This window comes from Pelodiscus sinensis, chromosome 11 (assembly GCF_052426305.1).
Source record: "Pelodiscus sinensis isolate ZL-2025 chromosome 11, ASM5242630v1, whole genome shotgun sequence".
Classification (NCBI taxonomy): Eukaryota; Metazoa; Chordata; order Testudines; family Trionychidae; genus Pelodiscus; species Pelodiscus sinensis.
The window spans coordinates 12,857,766-12,883,656 of NC_143062.1; the positions used below are offsets into that span (position 1 = coordinate 12,857,766).

Consider the following 25,891-nt stretch of genomic DNA (forward strand, 5'->3'; position numbering starts at 1 on the left):
TATAGCAGATGTGGTTTGTACTTAAGGGCCTGACTATAGACGATGGATCGTATGGTGTGTCCTGGATGGAAGCTGGAGGCATGTAGGTAAGTGTAGTACTCAGTGGGTTTTCTGTAAAGAGTGGTATTTAATTTTCCATTAGTTATTTGTACTGTGGTGTCCAAAAAATGGATCTCTTATGTAGAATGGTCCAGGCTGAGACTGATGGTGGGGTGTAGGTTGGTAAAGTCTCTGTGGAATGCATCCAGTGTTTCCTAGCTGTGGGTCCAGATATTAAAGATGTCATCAATATAGCGTAAGTAGAGGAGGGGTAAAAGGGAACGGAATAGGAGGAAATATTGTTCTAAGTCAGCCATAAAGATGTTAACATACTGTGGGGCCATGCAGGTACCCATGGCTGTGCTGCTGATCTGGAGGTATAAGTTGTCCCCAAATTGGAAATAATTGTGCGTGAGAACAAAGTTACATAGGTCTGCTACCAGATTGACTGTGGTGTCCTCTGGAGTAGTGTTTCTAATCACTTGTAATCCATCTTCATGTGGAATATTGGTGTAGAGAGCTTCTACATCAATGGTGGCAAGGATGGTGTTATCAAGGAGGTTATCAATGTTTTGTAGTTTTCTCAGGAAGTCAGTGATATCTCGGAGATAGCTGGGAGTGTTGGTTACATAGGGTTTGAGGACAGACATAGCTGGATAATCCGGTAGTGAGCATGCCAATACCTGAAATGCTGGGATGTCCAGGGTGTCCAGGTTTATGGATTTTGGGAAGCAAATAGAACAATCCTGGTCGGGGTTCAGAAGGTGTTTCTGTGTGAATTTGGTTCTGAGTAGAGGTAGGGAGTTCCTTAAGGAGACAGTGTCGGTTTTTTTGGTATTGTGAAGTGGGATCGGATGAGAGAGGTCTGTAAAATGTGGTGTTGGAGAGTTGTCTAGCCACCTCCTGTTCATAGTCTTATTCATAATGACCTCAGCACCCCCTTTGTCAGCTGATTTGATTATAATGTCGGGGTTGTTTTTGAGACTCTGGATAGCATAGCGTTCAGCGCGGCTGAGACTGCATGTCACTTGTTGTTTGTGCATAATGTCAGTCTGTGTATTGTTTCGGAAGCATTGTATATAGAAATCCAGACTGTAATTACAACCTTCAGGGGGAGTCCACATAGCATTTTTTTTCTTTTGGTGTTGATGGGGTGGGAATCTAGTTGGTCAGACCGATGTTCATTGGTAGTTTGGAAGTATTCTCGTAGATGGGAGACGGGAGTATTCTCTGGTTGGGTTAAGACCAGCTATAGGGTTATGCTAGTCTCTCCTTTTTAAAGGGGGGGGCTGAGAAAGAATTTTTCCTGTACCAGACTGGCTTGGGTGGAGTGAGGTTTTTTTCACCTTCCCCACAGAGAGAACCTATGCGTGTGAAGAAAAAAGGTAGCAAACCATATGTTGCAACTTGTTTTGTAAGGTTGAACAGATATTCAATACAGGTATTCCACTGGAAAGGCACCCAGTGACCAGACAAATAGCCGGTAAAAGACTGAAAAGAAGGTACTGGATAAAGGAACAGAACGGGAGTGGGAGTCTGGGGATTTCTATGAGTGGTATGGCAGGGAGCCAAACCCTCCCCATTCTCATAGCCCACCTTAACCCTCCTGTGAGGGTTGTGTATGGTAAAGTTTACCCCGTGGGTTGGATGGGGGAACTAGATTGAAATGAGGAGGAATGGTGGAAGCCCCAGATACTGATATGAATAAACATGGATTTGTCAGCACTGAGCGCTTTACCTGGTAGGTAGTACCAGACACCCATATAAGTAGTTGTGGCTTTATTAAAATCCATATCGATGTCTCTTGCCCTTCTTTCGGTGTACCCAGACAATACTAAAAGTCATCACAGAGCTTTATTCAATGGGATTCACAGTAGTAAGTATAGGAAGTGGTTGCACAATCTAGAGAATACATGTGATCGTGAGCCAAGAGATTTGGTCTGTGCTTCTAGCTTTAGGCAAGTCACTTTGCTGATTTACGTTTTATTCATTTCAGTCATATGAAGGGGAATAACGATACTTTATCACCTGCGCAAAATTCTTAAAGCTTTGTAACTGCTAGCTATTTTTCATTATTACTCAACAGTATAGGGAGTTTGACTTTATTATGACATTTTCAGAAAACATGGAGAACCTGTACTTATAGTTATGTGTGTCAAACCAATTAAATAAAAAACATAAAATTTTAAAGAGTGTTTTACCAGAACAAAATATTTAAAACTAGAAGCAGAAATGATTAATGTAGACATTTTTCATGGAGAACCTGTACTTATAGTTATGTGTGTCAAACCAATTAAATAAAAAACATAAAATTTTAAAGAGAGTGTTCTACCAGAACAAAATATTTAAAACTAGAAGCAGAAATGATTAATGTAGACATTTTTCATCATTCTACATGTATCTACAACTATCTAGTATTGAACACTGTTTCAGTTAAAAAAAAACTAACTTTTTACTGTCTATATTCTTTCCTTTAGTCATGAAAACATGCAGATCCTCTTAAAGTCCTTCTAAAACAATTAAACATTAGTGTTTGTGACATTTAATCAATATCTTGATATATTTAAAGAGTCATGTGCAAAAAATTCCATCGCATTCAACAGATGTTTTTTATTTTGACTTTTCTTGATTGATTTTTAATATAGTCACATTCCATTGAAATATGTAAAACGTGAATCAGTTTATTTTTTTATTTTTAAAACTGTACTCTGCAAGCAAATAAAATACAGGATTTCAGAGGGTACTATAATAAAGATATTTATTTTATCCTTAAAAAATACAATATTATCTTCAGTTTAAATCTGCATTCATGCAAGCAGATTTTACAAGGGAAGAGAGGCTTGTAGTCTCATAAGAACTGGCAAGAATTTTGGCTTTAAATATCCCTCAGAATCCTGCCTAAGTACTTTCATAATCTATAGATGGAAAAGTCATAGGAAAAATTCTCTATAGCTCTTGCTTTATTTCTAATTGACTTATCAAAATAGATGGGGGAGGGAGTTAACGTGTACAGTCAGATCAATCACCCTGTCTTCTTCCACCAAACCCCAACAACTTGACTCTTACTCACTATCTTTTCCAGCTTAGGTGAATTTATTCTTTAAAATAGAATAATGCAAGGGTGCATAATAATTTTTATTGGGGGGGGGGGCACTCCAAGAACTTGGTAAATGCAAAGGGAGGTTGGGGGTCAGGAGTGGATGCAGGGATCTGGGACGGTGAAGGAGTGAGTTGTGACCTGGAGGAGGGAACTGGGGTGCAGGAGAGGACGCAGGGTGCAGGAGGGGATTCTGACCAGGATGCAGGGCGCAGGAGGCACTGCAGGATTTCAGAAGGGGTTGTGACTTGGGGCAGGGGCACAGGAGTGCAGGGGGGGTAGGAATTTGGGCTGTGATTGGGGACATGGAATAGGGGTACAGGGGCAGGGAGTAGGTATGGGTGCAGAGGGTTATATGGGGCAGAGATGCAGGAAGGAGAGAGAGAAGGGCTGAGCTGCCACAGGCAAGCATTAGCCAGAAGGTCCATCAGTATGTCCCTCAGCCAGGCACCCTGCCTTTCGCATGGGTTGCGCAAGACACGTGCTTTTCTCAATGCTGCTAGCCCTAGGGGAGGTATACTTTGCAGCAAAAATGTAATATTTTAGTATAGGTACAAATTGGCATGAGAATATACGTTCTGTATGTTTGCATTTCACCCTGCTTGTTGTGATTAGACAATGTCTGCACTGCAAGCTAAGTTGTGTCTTCTAGTTACTATGTCATCCTTTGTCTGTAATGCTCTTGCTCTGTAAATTGTTTGTTGTGAGTGAAGAATGTGAGAGAGAAAGTTGTTAGCAAAGTCCAGATGGTCAAAATGACTTGAGATGCTTGGGGTATGTCTACACAGTAGCATGTACCTCAAAATAAGCTACACAATTTGGGCTATGCAAATTGCGTAGTTTATTTTAAAATAGCTTATGTCAAAATTTGGTGCTATCTACACAGTGCTAAATTTCAAAATAAAGAGCTATTCCGATGTCTTCCTTAATCCTTATGCAATAAGGTTTACAGGAAGCTGGGATAAGTCCATTATTTTGAGTGTATTTCAAAACAACAGGCTCCTTGTGTAGATGAGTGTTATCCCGAAATAGTGCCACTGTATAGACATATCCTTGGAGATGATGAGAGAATATCCATGGTGCCTGAGGCTCGATGAGGGCTGGAGAAATCAGCAGAATAGCTGAGCCTGGGAGACAGGCAGACACTCCAGAAAGTGAGACCACAAACAAGAGATAATGAAGGCTGACCATAAACATCAAGAGATAACTGTGGGGAAAATGCCCCAAGATGAACATAACATATCCTCTGAGCAGTTGTCTCCAGGGTGAGGCTCCCACTGGGCTACAGGAGAGATGCCGCCTTCGGGCTGTATTTTGCCCACCCCTAGTTTAATGGTAGCTTTAAACCAAAAATCTTAGGCTGAATCAATATATCTGGGTTGAGTCTTGATCAGACAAACTGTGAGGGGACTGAGACCCCACTAAAGATAATAAAATCGAATCAACTGTCACAGCACTATACAGGATGCTTTTCTATCTATATAAAAAAAGGTTTTCTTGTGGGAAGACAGAATGACATCATTACATCACTCTGGCATCCCACAGGCTCTGCCCTCCCATGAAGTTGCTGTCCAGACATGGGACTGCAAAGCCCATGTTCTGCCTCCCTGTAGAAGGGCTAGGGACTGGCCGGGGCAGCAGCAGTGGCTCCTTGCTGATCTCAGGGCCCCAATGCTCCAGGACCCAGTGGGAAACCACCACCTCCAGCTCTCTTGGGCCAAGAGCACTCGGGTCACTGCCTGCTGGGCACTCCAGCCTCTACTCCCCTCCGGTTTCCTGCAGGGGAGGCGGGAGAGGAGAAAGCCCTGATACTCCACACCGGGTCCTGTTTGCGCTTCCCGGGCGCAGAATCTCGTGGCTTTCTCCTCTCCCACCTCCCTTACAAGAAGCCAGTGCTGGTGTGCTAATCTTTGGGAGGGAGCGGGGAGTCAAGGCGTGAGCACTCCCCAGACCTGGAGCAAGGCAGCAGTTCCCTGCTGAATCCTGGAGTGTTGGAGCCCTGAGTACAGCGAGGAGCTGCTACCGTTTCCCTCACCATCCCCTGGCCCTCTGGTGGCTGAAGGAGGGCGGGGGGCCGAGAGGCCATGGCTGGCTGCAACCAGGGAGACGAGGCCAAAGGTCTACAGCTGTGATCGGGGTGGTGAGGGCAGGGAGGCCAGGGCTGGCCGTGGCTGGAGGGGGACATAAGGGGGCTGAGAGGCCAGGGCTGCAACAGAGGGGTGTGGGAGAAGCCAAGAGACCAGGGCTGGCACAGCCCCCGACCCTCCCCTTCCCGGCAGCTGGGGAAACCCCCAAGAGGCCAGGTCTGCAGCGGCCCTGGGACTCCCTGGTGGCCAATGGCAGGGCTGGCCTTACCTACCATCTCCCCTCCCCAGTGACTGGGTCTGGAGCAGCCCCCGGCTCTTCCCTCTCTGGCGGCCAGGTCTGACGTAGCCCTGGACCTCCCTGGCAGCAGGGGGGCGAGAGGCCAGGGCTGCCTACTCCCACATACAGAGGGGTTGGCGAGCATAGTGAGTAGGGTGCACCGCCCCCTACTAATTTAAAAGCTTGTATAAACAGACTATTAAGTGTTATCACTAGTGGCAATACTTTTCCTTTGGAAGGATGACAAAAGGTATATTCACACTGCGATTAGATACCCGCAGCTGGCCTATACCAGCTGACTTGGGTTTACAGGGTGCAGGCTAAGGGGATGTTTAGCCACCATAGAATCATAAAGATTAGGACTGGAAGAGACATCTGAAGGTCATCTTGTCCAACTCCCTGCTTAAAGCAGGGCCAACCCTAACTAAATCATCCCAGCCAAGATTTTGTCAAGCCTGGCCTATAAGACCTCTAAGAATAAAAATTCCACCACCTCCCTAGGTAACCTTCTCCAGTTCTTCATTACCTTCCTAGTCAAATAATTTTTCCTAATATCCAGTCTAGATCTCCCCCACTACAACTTGAGACCATTTCTCCTTGTTCTGTCATCTGTCACCACTGAGAATAGCCTGGCTCCATCCTCTTTTGAACTCCCACCATGCTCAGGTAGCTGAAGGCTGGCATCAAAGCCCCGCCTCAATTCTGCTCTTCTAAACACTAAATAAACCCAGTTCCCTCAGCCTCTCTTCATAAGTCATGTGCTCCAGCCCCCTAATCATTTTCCTTGCCTTCTGCTGGATTCTTTCCAATTTGTTCACAACTTTTCTGTGTGTGTGTGTGGGGGGGGGGAAGGGCAAAACTGGACTCAATACTCCAGCTATAACCTCACTAGTGCCAAACAGTGATAGAAATTTAGCTGTGTTAGTCTGGTGTAGCTGAAGCAAAAATGAGGGGAGGGGTAGCTCAGTGGTTTAAGCATTGGCCTGCTAAACCCAGGGTTGTGAGTTCAATCCTTGAGGAGGTCATTTGGGGCAAAACTTTGTCAGGGATAGTACTCGGGCCTGCTGTGAAGGCAGAGGACTAAACCTTTCCAGTTCTAGGAGATAGGCAATCTCCATTAATTTTTTTTAAACAGGACTATGTAGCATTTTAAAGACTAACAAGGTGGTTTATTAGGTGATGAGCTTTCGTGGGCCAGACCCACTTCCTCAGAACAAATAGTGGAAGAAAATTGGCACGACCATATGGTTGTGCCAATTTTCTTCCACTATTTGATCTGAGGAAGTGGGTCTGGCCCACGAAAGCTCATCATCTAATAAACCATCTTGTTAGTCTTTAAAATGCTACATAGTCCTGGTTTTTGCTAGTGCCAAACAGGCATTCAAGCTTGAGCTGCAGCCTGACATTCTTGGAATCTCCCATCCATCATAGGCCTAGAGCCTGGGGCTGGAGCCCAAAACTGAACATCTACAATAATGCAACAGCCCCTTAGTCTGAGTCAGCTGATTCTGGCCAACCATCAGTGACTAAGTGCAGAGTACAGACTTACCCCAGTCAGCATTCATATTTATTTATTTGTACTTACAAAATGCTAAAAAAGGATGCTTACCCATATACTTCTATAGGCACCGGAGCCATAACCTATCCTAAATATAACTTAAATTCAGAATTATAATTCCACAAAATATACAATCAGCAAGCCCAGCAACTTCAAACATCAAATCAGCCTTCTCCTCCAACATTTCCTGACTTTTTCCATGAATTCTCAAAATTCCTTTGTAAAAAGATGAGCTAGGATTTAGACTATTTGAGACAAAGCAAGAAAGGGGGAAATAGCATTTTAAAGGTATAGTGTCCCCACACACACACAGAAAACTTCACCTCTAGGTTGCCCATAATTTGTAATATTAGGTATTTACTATCCATCTTCCTAGAAGAGGTTCCTTTTCTACAATAAGGCCCACACAGGGGCTCAAGGCTGCAGCGGGGACAGATGTCTTTCCCTAAGCCGTGAAGTTGTTGTAGCAGGCAAAGAAGCACCTTTGCCCACCGACTACAGCAGGGTGCAGCCACAGGCAGTGGGGAAGTGCCCATCTCTGCCAGTCCCAGGAAGGGCAGCTGCACCTGGGGCTGGCAGGGAGAGGTACCTCCCCGCTGGCCATGGCAGTTCCATGCTGGGACTAGCAACAGCCTCAGTTGCTTTGTGCTGGGGCCACCAGGGATGCAGCCAAAAGAGCAGGTCCCGCTCCTAGGCAGGAAGACCATGAAATTCAGCAAGCCACAGAGCTTCATACCCCACTTCCAGAAGCTAGACCTGCTGGACACTTTGAGGGCACTGTGCCAGCCAGGCACCAGGCAGCCTGCCTTAGCATCACTGACCTAGCCACCAAGGTGAGTCCAAGCCCCGACCCCTTCTTCTGACTCTGAATCTCCACAACTTGGAGCCACTTCCTGAACCCCCAAAACCCTTGATCCCAGAGACCTTGCACCCCCTTCTCTTTGTTTCAGTTCAGAGCCCCTAATCCCATGCCCCAGCCAGAGTCCTCACACCCCTGCACTCCAAACCTCTTCCCTGAGCCTGAACCCTTTCCCAGAACCCTTTGGCCCCACTCCTGCCACATTAATTTTGTTAAGTGGTCCCTGTCTATCCCATTTTGTCGCCCACATTTGGTCTGCCACTCCACATTCACGTGTACCTATAGTTTCCCACATTTTCTCCCTAAAAGTCACCTACTCCTCATCCTTCCTCCTGTTTATGACCATTGTCCTGTATACCAGTTTTGTTCCTGCATCCTTTTGAACCTTATCCCCACACAATTGCATGTGCAGTCTCCAAACCCCAGAGCTTAGCTAGGTGGTGTCTCTTGTGTAAACAACCTGGCTTCAGGAACTAGAAAATTAGACTGTCAGCTTAACTGAAGCCACTTCATGAACATCTGCAAAACTGTAGGAAGTTGGAAGTTATCTTATTTAAAAGCAGCCTATAACTTCAATACCACTGAAAACAATGGATAAGATGGTAATTTTAAGTAAGCGCACAAGGCCACAAGGATACTGACATATTTAAAAGTATTGAGAAAAGACTTTGAGGGGAAAAAAATCAAATGTAATAATAGAGGCTCAATAAAACTGTGACATTTGGCAATTTAGAATTGCTGATCGTGGAGTAATTTAAATAACCAATTTTTATCATGATTTAAATTAGTAAGCCAGAATCCTTGACTTAAATACAGGCAGTCCCCGGGTTACATACAAGATAGGGACTGTAGGTTTGTTCTTAAGTTGAATCTGTATGCAAGTCGGAACTGGTACATATTGTAGGGGAAACTCTAGCCAAACATTTCTCCAGAGATCAGTTTTATTCTCCCACACCTCACTTCCCTCAGTCCTTTATTCTCAAGCTGAGGTGTCTGCTGAGAAAAGCCGCTCCGCGTCTCCCTGGTCTGCTGGGGGGGGCGGGTGCTAGCTTCGCGTCTCCCTGGTCTGCTGGGGGAAGCAGCTAGTGCGGGGTTGCCTCACACCGTTTGTAAGTAGGGATCCGATGTAAGTTGGATCCATGTAACCCGGGGACTGCCTGTAATTGATTTTAATTATATTTGCATTTGTACTTCTTAGTTATTTTCCTAAAGCTTCACTATCATTGGTTATTAATCATTAAAATATGTTGATTTCCAACTAAATATAGGTTTTACACTAAATGGAGTGCTTCTTTTTGCTAACCAAGGAATACATTATATCCATACACATTTAAGTTATTATATAGCTTCTTAAATTTATTCCACATTTCAAATGTTTATCTTTGTATGATGTTAAGTAACATATTCTCCAACTTTTATTTATTACATGATTTATTTTTTTATTTGTGGCTTGTGTCAAGTTCTGTTTGGACAGAAAATCAAATTCAACTATAATGCACAAAAATAGCATTTTTTATTAAACAACACTACATAAAATGTGATGGATATATATGAACAAAGTGGATTTAGAAGTTTATAAACATATTTCACATTTATAAAATAAATGATTTATTCAAAAGCAAGTGTTACCTACAATTCACGTGATTGTTGTTACTCACCACATCCATCAAGATTTTCAATCTCAGCCTTTCACACCTGGTTTTTATTCATGGTTTAGAACAAGAAAACAAGCTTTCCTACTTTTTCAACTCTCAATTGATTTCTTAACTTTGAATAAACTAGTCATTGTACTAAATTAGCTGAATCAACAGAAAGGAAATATTTTCTCTGCTGTCAAAAGCTGTTCAGTACTTCAGACCCTGTATCCAGATATTTGACCTGTGACTTCCACCAAGTCAGTGGTTTGACCTTTTTGAAAACTTAGCAGCAGTCATGTTCTGCTTCATATTGTTTTTGTACCTAATTCAAAAGATTTCACTGACTTATTATAAATTTGGGAGCTTAATGTAGACCGAACATTTCAAATTTAATTTTTAATAGATTTATTTTAACTATACCTGGATTTAAACAAATTAATTTTAAAATACTGATTTTAAAAAAATTCTCAATCATTGATTTTTTTCCCCCATTGTGGATAGCATATTTTCTTAGTAGATTTCCTGTAGATTTTCTTCTGAAAGTTGGGTCAATTAGACAGCAATAACATTTGCTCAGATTTTCAGGAAGGAACTCCCATGCTACTTTTATACTCGAATATGTCCAGATCAGAACAATTAACTACTGATCAAATTATTTACAAAGTCTGTTCTAAAAAATACCAAGTCAAAAAATTTTGAACATGCCTACATAAATACAGAATATTTACAGCTTCTTGGGGATTTCCCAGGTCTCCCACTATTCACAGTATCCATATTTGAGACAAAGTTTTGTTGTCATGTCAATTATAATTGATTACCTAAGACAGTGTTTCTTAAACTTTTTAAGACCGAGGAAGACCAAACAATAATTTTTTTTGAGGAACACCAAGGATTTTTTTTTTGAACAAAAGTCGGGGGAAAGTTATTGCGCAAAAAAAAAAAAAGGTTGCTTGCCCCTTTAAGGGCAGCCATTTTGAATTCTGTTGTTCTCCGCGGCACACCTCTGACTGCCTCGCAGCACACCAGTGTGCCATGGAACAGTTTAAGAAACACTGACCTAAAATGTCAAAATTGCATCTTCAAATGTACTGCATAGAGAAATGTTCAAGAGCATATTATATCTATTTGGTATAATATATTACAGTATATCTATTTGGGCAAGTGAGAGTATACACAAATGGCTTTCCAGTTAGCAACAGCCCCAAATAGTTGTTTTAACTGTGGTCTGATTGATTACTGACCATTTGAATAGTACTTTGCAAGGGGCACTGTGAACATGTTCTAACATTAAAAACCCTCCTCCTGAACATGGATTTGAAAGATGCCTAGAATACAGCTTCCCAACCAGGGAAAACTACAGCTGTCTTGGGCTGAGAACTCCAAAACTCCCCTTCCTCAGCTCCATATTTTCAATTACATTATGTAAATGAAAGATAATGGAACCATTTCACCAAAAACTTCAACATATTTAATCCCTAGTACTCCTAGCAGATGTCTAATATAGATATCTAATACTGTGTGCTAAAGCCCTTAGCATGCAGTATTTTGCATCCTAGAATTCTTCCTCTGAACCACTGCTGCTTGAGTTAGATCAGTGTCACACTGAAGTATGGATGGAACTCCAAGTGCCCCTCTGCAGATGTCTTGCAATGGAAATGTCAGATAAGTATGCTATGAAGGTGGTTTGTGTGTACATAGAACGAGCTGAGAGATGCCCAAGAAGGGAAAGCTTTGCTAATTTATAGCAAGCTAAGACAACACACAACTCATTTTGAAATCCTCCATGAGACTATGGCTTGTCCACATGCCCCTTCTGCCAGGGCAACAGTCTTGGAGATTATCTGATGGATACGATTCTCTGCAGGTATAATGTCAAGGCATGCCTGACATTAAAATCTTTTCTCCCTGGAAGAAGCATGCAAGTTATGAAAGCATACAGGTAAGCATACTGATTGATGTGGAACTCTGACATAATCTTGGGGAAGAATTTGAGGTGTAGCCTACAGAAAATCTCCCTGTGAAAAATTGTATAAGGAGGGTCTGCCGTCATGACTCCAAGTTCTCACAGAAGTGATGGCTACTTCATCGTCAGGTGAGTGATGGCATACGTCACCTGCAGTTTAAAGGGCAAGCCTGTTAGTCTTGAAAGAACAAGGTTCAGATTCCACTGAGCAGAGGGATGGGAATAAAGGTATATCTGAGGTCATCTACCCAGGACAGTATCTCCCTGAAAGTCTCGGACTATGGGTCTCCTGGGGCAATAGAGGGGAAGCTTCCTATTCAACTAGGACATTAAAAGGTCCCATAATGGAGTTCCCTGCTGTATAAATATGGCAGTTAGAACTGTTTTATGGGATGCAGAGAAGCTTCTGTTTGATAGGGGTGGGTAATAATATTTGATGGGGTGGCCACCCTAAGAATTTGGTAAGTGGTCAAGGGCCGTACTCTTCTACAATACTAATGTAGGAGATGCGGGGTATGAGCTAGAGATTGGATGCAGAAGGTAACTTGGAGTACTAGAGAGGGTGTGGAATCTGAGAGGGAGTTTGAGTGAAGGAGGAGGTTGTGACCTGGGATAGGGAACTGGGGTGCAAGATAAGGTATGGGTGGAACAGAGGATTCTGCCCTGGAGAAGTATATGAGGAGGTGCAGGGTTTGGGAGGGGGCTGTGACTGGGCTTAGGGGTGTAGGGATTTGGGAGGGGGAATAGGTGCAAAGAGTTTGCATTACATGGGGTAGATGTGCAGGAGGGGGCAGAAGATTGGAGGAAACAAGGAACTAGGATGCCAGAGGTAGGCGCTAGCTGGGAGGCACTTACCTATGTGGCCAGATCTCTGAGCCAGGCTCCCTACCTTTCACACAGGCTGCAAGGGCCATGTACTTTTCTTAACTCTGTGAGTCCCAGGGAAGGGAGTACTTTCTGCGTGGCCTGTCATGCAAACAGACAGCTCCCATTGCCTGGAAACCAGTTCTGGCAGTAGTCCTGACAGGTCTAGGTTAGCTGACATAGTCCGATGGTCTATTGACAAATGAGGCAGTATGATGATGAGTCCAGAACTGCATTTGTGGATAGGGCTAGGATTATCTTTGCACCCAAGTACCATAGTCACGGTCAGAGCCAGCAGATTCCTCTTCTTCCGTGCCTTACCCTCCAGCCTGAGGTTCTCTGTCAGAGATCGTTCTGTGCGTATCATATGTGATGTCTCACATGCGCCCTGGACCAGCTTGGAGAAGAAACACATTTATTTTTGACAGTCCACTGTGGGGCTCTGTCCTTATGCCCATTTGAGAACATCTTACTCTCATGGGGAGACCTATGGAGTCCTTGGAATTAGATAGCAAGGATTTTCTCTGAGGCTTATGCTTGGGGGTAGAAATTGCTGATCAGCTGAGGCTGATGTACATAGGTGGGTCTCCTGAGTCTGGGTCCAAGTGTGGCATCATAGCCTCTTCTGTTAGAAACTTTTTAGTCAGAGTTCATGGGCCTCGCTAGTTCCGGGTGGGAAGGATTTGCAGATACTGCACTTAGCAGAGAAATGTGCCTCCCCACAGAACAGGTATGATTGATGCGTGTCGCTGAAGGATAAAGGAGTGGGGTGGGGGAGGGAAGAACAGTTCTCGAATATCAGGACTGAAAGGATTTCTCCTTTAAGTGAGGGACAAAGGGGAGGAATGTTATTCAATACTAAACTATATACTAACTAAAATTCTTAAGATATAAATTATTTCTAATTAAATTTTGTACAGGTTCTGCAACAGCTAAGGGGGACAAAATTCTGACTTCAGCCATGCAGTGGTAAGAAAGAACTGGAGACATGTCAACCCACACTGCCATTTATACTCTCTGGCTACATCTACACAAGGTTTTTGTGCAAAAATAGTCATTTTTGCGCCAAAACCTGTGGAGTGTCCACACCTCAAATGCGCTTTTCTGCAAGTTAATCAGCAATAAAATGGCAAAACAGAGGGCTTTTAGTGGTGTAGGTAAACCTCCTTTTACGAGGCATAACTCCTTTTTGTGCTACAGCTGTTGCACAAAATGGCAAGTGTGGACACTCTGCAGGGGTTTCTTGCGCAAATAGAGCCTATCCAAAAAAGCACACGTGCTCTGATGGCCATTCATAGAGCTTTCTTGTGCAAGAGCATCTATGCAGTGTGGACGCTCTCTTGCACAAAAGCGCATCACTTGAGGTGTGGATGCGCTTTTGCACACAAAGTTTTTGTGGAAGATCTCTTCCGCAAAAAGCTTCTTGTACAAAAACCCTGCAGTGTAGATGTAGTCTCAGTCAGGAACATGAGGAGAGCTGCTGCACATGTTCAGGTCAATGGACGCTGCTTTGAAGAAATTCTGGACCCAGGACCCTGGTGAATATGCATATGCCCTTGTGAAATACACATAGGAAGAACAAGAAGTTCAACTCTTACTACAAATGGAGGGAGACCGAGTGGCCCTGCTCCAGTTACAAGCATGAAAATATACGTGGCACATACAGAACCCGAAAGGGATTGCTAACAAAAGTCTCCAACTCAAGTGCACTGGGAGCACATAAATGTAGAATGGAATATATGTGTGCAGACACACTCAAAGAAGAACTCTCGACCTACCTCACAGCTACATTTGATTTCAAATATTTTTTAGTTGCATTTGCAATTCACAGTCCAATTTTCACAGCTACTATGTAAAGTGTCTTCTGATATTTTTTCTCTAGCAGATCAGTTGTATACCACTGAAAATTTCAGTGGTTACAGTTACATGCGTGGCAGCAGTCAGCTCCCTGGGAGCTGGTACATATGTGGAACTGGCTTTTAAGCCAGCTCCCCACGTGTGCCAACTTCCAGCTGCCCCACTCACACTGCAGCCTCTGATACAGAGACAGCAGCATAGTGGGGACGGGTACAAGCAGCTCCTCCAGAGCTGGCACGTGCTGGGAGCCTCAATGTAACTGTGAACATTAAATGAGGAGTCCTGGCTCATCGATTAACTGTGTACACTTTCACATCCCTAACTGCTATCTCCCACAGGGCTATCAATGAAGTCATCACCTAGCAGCAATCTACCTTACAATGCTAAGGAATCCAATGTGGCTCATAATCTCTGAGATCAAGACAACACAATAGTGTCCACCTGCCAAAATGGTATGAAAAGTGATCCCCAACTTCAGCCTAAAAGTTATTTCAATTTTGTGTTATAACAGTGATTCTGATTCAAAATGCTCTTACTCCAGCTACGTTTCATAACATACTGGGAATGTGATTATGGCTGAGATCATAGCTAGAACATTTTGCCTCATTTGCATACAGAGAAGTCAATAGACCTTTTTTTCAAAACAAATCACATTCTGAGTGGAGAATGGTTATAAACTGCAGAAATTTAAAAGCTGCAGATGTTACATATAAAAATATTCATTTCCCCACTGAGAGCTTCAGGACAAACATCTGGTTTCTAAACAAAGTAATTACAAAAATATGTCACCCCACCCCCAACAGGTTCACTCTTTGCCACCAGTGGTTAGAATATTCTCAACTGATACTTTCCCAGAAAACTGATAGTCTAAATGAAAATGGGAATATAATTTTGTATTTCCCCAAATATATATGATTATATTGCTGTACAATTTTAAAAGACTCAAAAAAGCAACCTTGTAAACTTTAAAGTCACTCATCTGGTTCCCATTCACCTTCATTGCCAAAACTATGTAAGACCCAAAAAAGGATATGAAACAGACATGAAGTAGGAGCATTGGTTTTCTAATATCTAAATTCTAAGCCTTCATGCTAATTACTATAAATTCCTAAATTACTAATACAATATTTCCCCCAGAACAAACATTTATTGTAAAACCCCTCTTTTTAACAAGAAGCCATTGAAAATACACACTTTAATGAATTACCAGTCTGCAAATTATAAGTAATAGACTTCTAACCACAAGTAAATTGTGTATTTTTGTGTTTAGCCTGAATACCATTAGGAACAGTATTAAAACTATTATTACAGAAGAAATCTGAATCTGCTAATGCTGGCAACTTGCATTTCATGCTTAAAATTTGGACCTTTTCTAAGTTGTCATGCAACAGTTTACTGTTCATAAATTTGACTAATACAGAATAAACATGTTCGGATCTATCTTTGCCTTGATTTAAAAAAACAGCTGCTTTGCCTCAGCTAAAATATGAAGCAAAATGAAAAACCTATGACTTTTAGTAAATCAAATATTAATTTATGAAATAGATTTATCTATAAAGAGGTGAAATGACTGGGTATGTTAAAGCAATTCATATTGAATATGGCTACTTTTAGTAAGTAATATTCCCTGTTAGATGAACTAGACTGACTAACCACTTCTTAAAATTATTCTGAATACAACTCTCTGTTCCAGAATATTACCTCTCACCCAGGGGAAAGTATGCTGCCATAGTCTTCTTGACCCCATGGGAAGTGTTTTAAGGCTGGCAATCTCCAAGTAGTATAAATTTCTGCATCTTGGAAATAAGCCACAGCTTTATTCTCTTATTCAGACATGTGGAATTAATGCATAATTAACAATATCTATACTGAAGAAAAATCAAAGGAAAACTCCAACTCTGCTACAACGGTAGGTGTTCTTTTCTAAGAAAACATCTTCATCCACAGTTCACCTAAAACAATTTTAACTAATGTAATAGCTATATCAATTTCACTGGAAAAGTACAGTATAAACCTTTCAAGTTAACTTAGAATCTTATTACTTCTTGCTTCTTTTTTCAGTGAGTAGTACAAACAATTAAGTCCTTCAATTTAAAAAACAATTGTTCTCTTATTCATTTTCAAATCTAAAGTTTCCATAGACAAAAGATCACAAATTTCTTATTTTAAGTTAGCTTTGGAAAAATCATTACGTTCAAGTTCTAAAAAAGATTCTGTCTTTTTATTTTTAACCATTCAATCACATGCATGCCAAGTATTTCAAACACTATTAAACAAAATTTTCTGGCTATCACACAGAAATGAAAGAAATACGATATTTTGCAAAATGTAACTGACTGCAATGAAGTTAATATTGCGCTCATTATTTGGAAACTGGTCAGCTTTTATTTATTACTTCCTAAGAAATCTTTTACTGTTAAGTACAGATTTGTATAGGGCTAACATCTAATTAAAGAATACCAAGAGTTAAAAGTTGTTCCCTGTTTCTTATGAGTTAGAAATCCCTGCCAACAAGTCCTCTAGGCTTTAAATATTGTTTTGACAGATTGCATTTTTATTTCCAGTCACAAAGAACGTGTTCAATAGTCACTTCTCCAGCTCAGAAAAGGCCAGACACATTTTCTCTGCTAAAATGACGACTTTGGAGACCATCTTTTTTTTATTTTTCTTTGTGCCTTTGGTGAACTTAGTACCAACAATTAAACAGAAATCATCCAATTATTATGAGTACGATACAGACATTTTTGAAGAACTTCAAGATTATGAAGACAAATCCCAGGATGCAATAAAGAATAAGGTATTTCATTTATAGTATACATAAGTTATATAACCTTTAAAAAAACCTGACAAGTGTTATGAATGAATTAGTTGTCATATGCATGTTATACATTTTATGAAAAAAAATCTTGTAATGTTAGGGAAAATGTGGATCACTTAAAAACTGAAGCAAAGCAAAAATAGAACCACAAAAGCATTCTTATCTACAGTATTCACTAGGGGTCTGAGAAACACAGAGAAGATGTGAAATCATAAAATCTGTGGCTGACACACCATTTTAAACTCCTTTAATTCTGGTATGCCCAGATATTTCAGAAGTCTCAAAAGGATAGATTATGTCCAACAGACAAGGTGAGCCAAAGATTAAAAATCAATATGCAGTTAGTCTTAATTCAGATTTTGTGTTTGTTTTGATGTTATAGTAGTATTTGAAACACTTACATGTATGGTACATACTTTCATGAAATATGTTGTTATAAACCATAGCAGTTCTTCCAAGCTGGCACACAGTCAACTGTAATATAATACAGTGTTTGCCTTTTAATTTACAGTCTGCAAAACAGATCTGAGCCACTGTATCCTACCAAGCAATATTAGAGTCATTGCAATATTAATATTCATTTATGTGGGACTGAGGGGGATAGGGAAGAAAAAATTCACTACATCACTCCTCAACACCCCTAATGACCAACTGAGAGTCAATGTTGCTGTCAATTCTGATATCCAGGAGCTCGGGTAATTACACCAAGAGAAATACTGACAAAAAGAAGAAAGATTTAGTGCAAACTATCAACCTAGAATACAAATATCATAGCTATGTTCAAATAACTCAAGAACTGAGCTCAGAGGTGAGAGTTCTCTTTGGTATACACTATGCATAACTGAGTTCAGAAAATAAATAAAGAAGTTCATGGAACACAGGTCCATAAACGGCTATTAACTAATATGGCCAGGGACACAATCCCATTGCTTGGATGTCTCTAAACCTCTGACTGCCAAAACTGGACAACAGCAGTAGATCTCTTGATAAATTGCTCTGTTCTGTTCACTCCCTCTCAGGCAACTGACACTGGCCCCTGTAGGAAGACAAGATACCAGGCTAGAAGGACCATTGTTCTTACCCACTATAGTCATTCTTATGTACAGCTGGCACAAGCAGGCTGAAGGAAAGCTAATTGTCTTAATTAATGCTTCATGCTAACTGTCAAAGGAAAACTTTAATAAACATATACACAGTGGCTATTTCCAAATATTAAGAGACTTTCGGGGGGGGGGTCTTTTTCTTACTAAACGCAAGCATAAATTGCTGACTGAGAGGGGACATAATAGCAGTTTTCAAGTATCTAAAAGGGTGTTACAAGGAAAAGGGAGAAAAATTGTTCTCGTTAGCCTCTGATGATAGGACAAGAAGCAATGGGTTTAAATTGCAGCAAGGGATGGTTAAGTTGGACATTAAAAAAAATTGTCAGGGTGGTTAAACACTGGAATAAATTGCCTAGGAAGGTCATGGAATCCCCATCACTAGAGATATTTAAGAGCAGGTTGGACAGACATCTATCAGGGATGATCTAGATGATGCTTGGTCCTACTGTGAGGGCAGGGGACTGGACTTGATGACCTCTTGAAGTCCCTTCCAGTTGTAGTATTCTATGATTCTTTGCAAATTATTTTCTTACATAAACAGTAAAAGAGAGCAAGTCAGCTATATCAAGTTGTAGAGGGGGAGGTCTAAGGCGGATATTACAAGAAATTATTTCACTAGATGGGCGGTGAAGTACTGTAATGGGCTACCTAGGGAGGTGGTGGAATCTACACCACTAGAAGTTTTTAAGTCCCATCTTGACAAAGCCCTGGCCTGGATGATTTGGTTGGGACTGGTCCTGCTTTTAGCAGGGGATTGGACTCTATGACCTCCGGAGATCTCTTCCAACCCTATGATGCGATACCAACTTTAGATCACAGTGTCATATAAACTTAACCTTCCCTTATAGTTAAAAAGTTTTTCCTAATAGCGAACCTAAATCTCTCTTTCTGCAGATTAAGCCTATTACTATTTTTCCTACCTTCAGGGTACATGGACAATTGACCACCACTCTATATAATACACTTAATATATTTGAAAACTTATCAGATTCCCCCTCAGTCTTCTTTTCTAAAAGTTAAAGACGCCCATTTTTAAAGTTTTCCTCATAGGTCAAGTTTTCTAAATATTTTAGCATTCGTTGCTCTCATCTGAACATTATCCAATTTATCCACATCTTTCCCATCTGTGAAGTCAAGAACTGGCCACAGTGCTCCAGCTGAAGCCTTCCAAGTGCTGAGTAGAACAAAACAATTATCGCCCATGTCTTACATACATCTCTCCTGTTAGTGCACCCCAGAATATTAGCCTTTTTCACAACTGCATAACATTGTTGACTTTCTACAATACTACTATCTAACCAGTTATTCTCCATTTGATTTTTCCTTCCTAAGACAGGTACTTTGCACTTGTCTTTATTGAATTGTATCTTGTTCATTTCAGACCAATTCCCCAATTTGTCAAGATCATTTGGAATTCAGTTCTTTCGCATGCAACCAGTGTTTCCCTCTAAGATTTTTCCACTCATGAGCGGAGTGAGTTTTGTCTTATGCACCAGTACTGAGTTCATGTGGCTTGTTCGGATGTGTGCCACTGTGGCACCCAAGTTATTAATAAATGTCTTATAAATCTCTCCCCTTTCTCTCTGCTGCCATGTCTCCCACTCTCCCCTCGACCTCATAGACTTTAAGGTCAGAAGGAACCACTATGATCATCTAGACTGACCCCCTGCACAGTGCAGGCCACAGAATCTCACCCACCCCTCCTAGAATAATCCTCTCACCTATATCTCAGGTATTGAAGCCTTCAAATACTTTGAAGACCCCAAGATGCAGAGAATCCTCCAGCTGTGATCTGTACCCCATGCTACAGAGGAAGGCGAAAAACCTCCAGGGCCTTCTTGGTGCTTGCTGCTGTCCCCCACCCATCCTCCTCCTCTGCTGTCCTGGCTCCTGCACTTCTCACTCCCCTCAGCCCTTTGGGGACCTGATCCCCTCCCCATCTTCTTTGACCCCTGCACCTGTACTTCTCTTCCCCCGTGTCCACTCCTCCTCTAGCTCCACTCTGATCATCAGTAACTATCACTCCCCATCCCCTCTCCCCTCTGGTGCCCATCCCTCCCCTCCATGTGTCTGCCCTTCTGCTTCACCCCCACAATATCCCTGGCACCTGCACCTTCCTGGCGCCTTCTCCTTCTTTCACTGCCCGTGCCCTCTTTGTCCTCTTTCTTCGTGGTGCCTACCTCCTCACCATCCTCTGTCCCAATTCTCCTCATGCCCCTCCATGTCCCTCCCCTGCCTTTCTCATGATGCATCCCCTGCCTTCCTCATGCCCACTCCTCCTTTCAACCCCTCTTCTCCTGACACCCACTCTTCCCCTCTCCTCTTTCCCCCATTATCCCTCCCCTTTCCTCTCCCAGCATGACCCTATCCCCTCCCTTCTCCTCCCCCCTCCTGCCCTTTTCCTCATTGTCTCCTCTTGGGCCCCTGGCATTTGTCTCTTCTCCACCCTGCCCCATGGTGCCTATCCCTTTCTTCTCCCACCCTACCTCCTCCTCTCCCCTTAGTACAAGCCCCTTCCTCTCCTCACCCCCACCTTCCCATTAGTTCTCCACCTGCTCCTTCCCTAACTTTCTACCTTCGACCTGGAAAGCAGTTTGTCGGGGCTGGAGCTGGGATCACAGTGCTATTTTTAGTATTTCGGTCCCAGCCCAGAAGCTCCCAGGGTGGGGCTATGTGCTGGGACTGGAGCAGAGGCCACCCACAGTGCTATTTTTAGTGCCATGGTCCCAGCCCCCACACGACCTCAGTACTAAAAATAGCACCACGGGCAGCTCCGGCTCCAGCTGGAAGTAAAGCAGCAGCCACACAAGGCCCATTCCACTAAGGCTGCCCCGGCTGGAACAATCACACCTTGCATATCCCAGCTCCAGCTGGAGTAAAGTAGCAGCCACACAAGGCCTGTTCCAGCTGAAACAGCCTCACCTTATGCACACCATCTCCAGGTGGATCAAAAGGGCAGCTGCCCACTGTCACCACTCACCTTCCGTTCCAGCAAGAAGGTGAGCGGTGAGTGTTGCTGCGTAGTTCTTAAAATGACATAGGCAGACCTAAAATGTATAGTGCACAGGCGCACAGCTTAGAAGGAACACTGTGTGAAACCTTGGGGCTATAAACATACTTTTCACTTCATTATCCAAATCGTTAAGGGAAATGTTGAAAAGGATCACTCTCAATATCCACCCCTGTGGGATCCCACTACGTACACTCTCACACTTTGACAGCAAACCAGTGACAACTATTCTTTGAAAATGGTCATTCAACCAGTCGTGCATATATCTAAAAGTAATTTTATCTAGACCATATTTCTGTAGTTTACTTATGAATATGTCATGATGAATTGTCTCAAAAGCGTAACTAACATTAAGATACATCTCATTTACATCTTTCCCCCATTCACTAGGCCAGTAACCCTGTCAAAGACAACAATTAGATTGGTTAGGCATAATTTATTTATGACAGATCCCTAGTGACTATTTCTTAAAACCATATTATTCTCTAAGAGTATGTCTACACTACAGTGTCTACACATCTACATACAAAATGCATTTCGAAATAGCATTTTTCTATTTCAAAATAGCACGTCCACACTGAGTGGACACTGAATCACATTTAAGGCCATCCAGAACCAGGTCTGGCAGGGCATCAGGCTAGGAGTTACTTTGTGTGGCTTCTGCCTGAGGCTATCTGAGGCCTGTGCTTAAAGGGACCCCCCCCCCCCCGATACAGCCAGTTCTCAGCTTTCCCTGCTTTCTTGCCTGTTTCAATGAGGGACAGCAAAACATTTTGTCTCTGTATGCTCTGGTTGCCCTCACTCGGGACACTACAGCACTCTGCAACATGGAGCTGGAGCTGCCCCTGGGCTCTCTGGTGCTTCTCGTGGACGTATTGCTGCAAGCCTGGCTGCACTTTCTGCAGGCTGCCATCTGGGAGGTCCATCTGGGGGCTGTCAGTATCCAGGAGGCCCTGGAGGAGAGTTTCCACCATGAGGAGCACTAAGAGCCTCCCTGGTCTGCCCCACTGAGGGCTTGTGCCTCATTCCTCCCTCACATCCTTCCACTTACCCCTCCCTAACCGCCCTTCCTGATGTCAAATAAAATACATGTATTTTCATGAACACAAACTCTCTTTATTTAACAAAACTGGGGAGGGGGGGAATGAAAATCTGGTGAGACTGGGGAAATGAGGTGGGAGAGGGGAGAGGGAAAACCTGGGAGGAGGGAGCTGGAAAGGGGAAGAAGGGGGAGGGGAAGCTCAGGGTCTCGCCGGACCAACTTGATTGTCATGCAAACCTGCTCCAGGGTTTGCATGTGGCCTTTGGTGGCCAAGCTGGCAGCTATCCTGCAATAGACGGCCGCGTTCCTCTATCTAGTGCAGAGATCATGGACCTTGGGCGCATCCCCCCCAAACCTGAATAAGGTCCATGATCTCCACCCTAGACCAGGAAGGTGCCCGCCTTCTCCAAGCCCTGGCAGGCTCCTGAGAGCTGGAAGACTGCTCCTGGGGAGCGGTTGAGGGCTGGCTGCCAGTGGCTTACTGGCTCATGTTTTGTGGCCACTGGGTAAAGCCAGTGACTGCTGGCTTTGAGCTGGCAGGCTTGGAGCTGGCACAGGCACTGTGTCCAGAGCCAATCCCTTTAAGAGCTCTACGGAGGGGGAAGGGAGAGGAGTGTTCTTGGTTGAGGCTGGAGTGGCCACCAGGACACCCTGGGAAGGCTGGAGGCCCCCTATTTCGATATAAGTGTCTACACAGCACTTATTTCGATATAGCTATTTCGAATTTGGCATTAATCCTCGTGGAATGAGGTTTACCAAATTTGAAATAAGCACTTCTCTATTTCGAATTAATTTTGAAATAGCAGTTTGGCTGTGTAGACACTAGTAAAGTTATTTTGAAATAATGGCTGTTATTTCGAAATGACTTTGCTCTGTAGACATACCCTAAGTGTTTAAAAACTGATTGTTTAATAATTTGTTCCAGTATATTTCCAATTGTCCACATTAAGCTAACAGGTCTTTAAGCTAACAGGTACTTTGTTTCCCTTTTTAAAGATGGGTATTATGTTTGTTCTCCCCTAGTCTTCTGGATCTTACTTGTCCTCCATGTGATCTCAAAAATAATTGCTAATTTTTCTGAGATTACTTCAGTTAGTTTCTTAAATAACCTCAGATTAAATTAATCTGTCCTGGCCAATCTGAATATATCTAACTTGTCTAAATATTCTTTAACCTATTTTTTGCCTATTTTGACTTGCAGTTATATCTCTAATATTGTCTCTCTGAGAAAATGAACTCCTTTAACCCTCTGATATTCTTCCAATGGGATCTTACCCGACAGGTTTCTGAATGTGTTAAGTCTGCTTTTTTGAAGTTCTTTGACTTTATTGTGCTGCTTTCACTATTTCCTTTCCTTGAAATCATCATGAAATCCATTATTCACCTAAATTGCCTTCCACCTTCAGATTTCCAACCAATTCTTCCCTATTGTTCAGAATCATGTCTAAAATGGCTTTTGCTTGGTTACTTTGTCTGCTTTCTCAAACAAAAGCTGTCATTAATACAGTACAAACACATACTGGAAATTTTGTATTTTGCCAACAGATGAATTGATAGTTAAGTCCCCCTTTTCTACCAAATCTTGTGTTTTGGACGCCTGTTAATTGTGCTAGAAATTCCCTAATCAAGGTTCATAAAAACCACACACATCACTAAACTAAAAGTTTACCGTAGGCCACTCTGCATAGTAAATTTTAGGAATACAGCTGGCCATTATTTCTATCAAATCAGTTTTCCATAAACAAATATCTCCTTACAATAAATATTCCTTATGTGCTACAATTTTCTAAATAGGTTCTGAATCTGAAAAAAAACAACAACAGGTAAATATATCAATAATTTAAAAGGTCCAATTATTTTTTCACTATTAGTTTCTTGATTCTTTCTACCACTGAACCTAATCAAAACATGTGACCACGTTTTTTTCTGAGCCAACACCTTAGTACATGCCAGATTAAAAATCTGGGTTTCATATGATTAATTTCAAACTGTAGCAATCAATTTAAACTATTAATAACCACTGAGAATATTCATTTTTAATAGAACTGCTTGTCAGTCAATAGAACACATCTAACCCTTTTTCAGAAGGATTAACATTTACCAGGAAGTGATGTTTCATACAAACATATCCAGAGCTTTATACTAAAGCCAATTTTTTTTTAAGTCTTAAGATTGCTGCAGGAAGCATGCTGTTTCTTTCTAAAACATAATATCTTCCTAAGCATTATATCATAGTTACACTATATTCCACCTAACAAAAGTTTGAACAAAATATATTTTCTCTGTTTATATTCTTCTGACTTTGAACAGAAATCACAAAAACTCACTTTATAACAGCAACACAAAAAAATAGAGAACAAAGATAGGAAAAAGTGTTAATATACACAAAATTTCATAACTACTTTGGAACTTAGGTACTACTCAAATTTACTTTCTTTTCATGGAATTTGCTGAAGTTTATTTTGTACCAAATATAACTCTTCAAGACTGAGGCTAAGTTTATGCTACAAAGTATTGCCAGCATAGTGATGCAAATAAAAATTGTGCACACAGAGCCAATATAGCTATGCCCACAAATCTCTAGTGCAGTTTAGCTTAGCTAATTTTGTTTGGGGAGGTGATGTAGCTAAACTGAAAGAACTACCTCTGTAGATTTACGCTATATCTCCACAAGGGACTGTGCCAGCATAGAATCTTTGCCAGTAAAGGTACAATTTACAATCATGTTTCAATGCATGAATAACAATAATTTAAATGGAAGAGGATTCATCATAAGTGTAACTTAGTTTAACAAAAAATATTTTCTCCACAGATTCATACTTCACCATGAAGTTTTGGAACCTATTACTTACCAACCCCTTTAAAACAAAACAAAAATGTCAATAAGCATATATTAGGTATGAAAGAAAAATCAGCCTTTTTATAATTTCAATTAAAGAAAATCTGTCAAGAATTGTCTGTAGAGGCTATACTTAGTGACATTTGAGAAAAACTACCTTGTGTCTACTTTATCAGTTGCTTTGGACAAAAAGTAGTGAAACCACAGAAATCCAAATCCATGAAAAGTATTTTAAAAAGTGCTTCGGTTAACAAACTGTATATATACACAAATAGAGAGAGAAAGACTGAATAAATACACACACAAATTATTCTGTCTGAAAAGTTTGCATGTGAGAGATTTTCATGTCATTTATTCATAAATACTAATTTCACACAAAACACAATGTTAAAGAAACATCAAGGTTGCCAAGTGACACACACAGTAGAATTAATATATGCATGCATTATGAGAAATCTTTAACTATAGGATCACATATTAGCTTTTCCATGGGGCTCTATCATTCACTGTTCATGGGGGATTGCAGTCAAGGACTGAGGACCTACTTCATGAATGAAAACAAACAACGAAAGTATGCAGGGACAAAACTAAAAAGGCCACGGCACAAAATGAGCTCCAGTCATGTTTGAAGGTCAAAAGTAGTATTTAAGGTCAATATAAAAGGCCAGAGCGCTCTGGCACATCTAGGGACTGTAGCTTCTGCTCACAGGAGTTAGAATGCAGCTTAGGATAAAAAACAGAAAGGAAGATGTCCTGGTTCACGTGGAATTAGACAACTGCTTTCAGTAGAAAGGCCAGATAGGGTTGGAGCTACACTTTGTCCTTATAGAAAACTGTGTAG

At 41.8% G+C, this 25,891-nt stretch overlaps 2 protein-coding genes across 4 annotated transcripts in view; one reads left to right on the plus strand and one right to left on the minus strand.

Annotated features, from left to right (window-relative positions):
* Window positions 1-25,891, minus strand: part of CENPP (centromere protein P) — a 295,796-nt gene that overhangs the window by 200,005 nt on the left and 69,900 nt on the right. The gene's annotated exons all lie outside the window — the stretch shown is intronic.
* Window positions 16,022-25,891, plus strand: part of OGN (osteoglycin) — a 38,094-nt gene continuing 28,224 nt past the window's right edge. Inside the window, exons 1-2 of the mRNA XM_006127563.5 lie at window positions 16,022-16,147; window positions 16,803-17,035. Of these exons, the coding sequence (XP_006127625.3) occupies window positions 16,871-17,035 (165 nt within the window). The 5' untranslated portion in view covers window positions 16,022-16,147; window positions 16,803-16,870. The remainder of the gene's footprint in view (window positions 16,148-16,802; window positions 17,036-25,891) is intronic.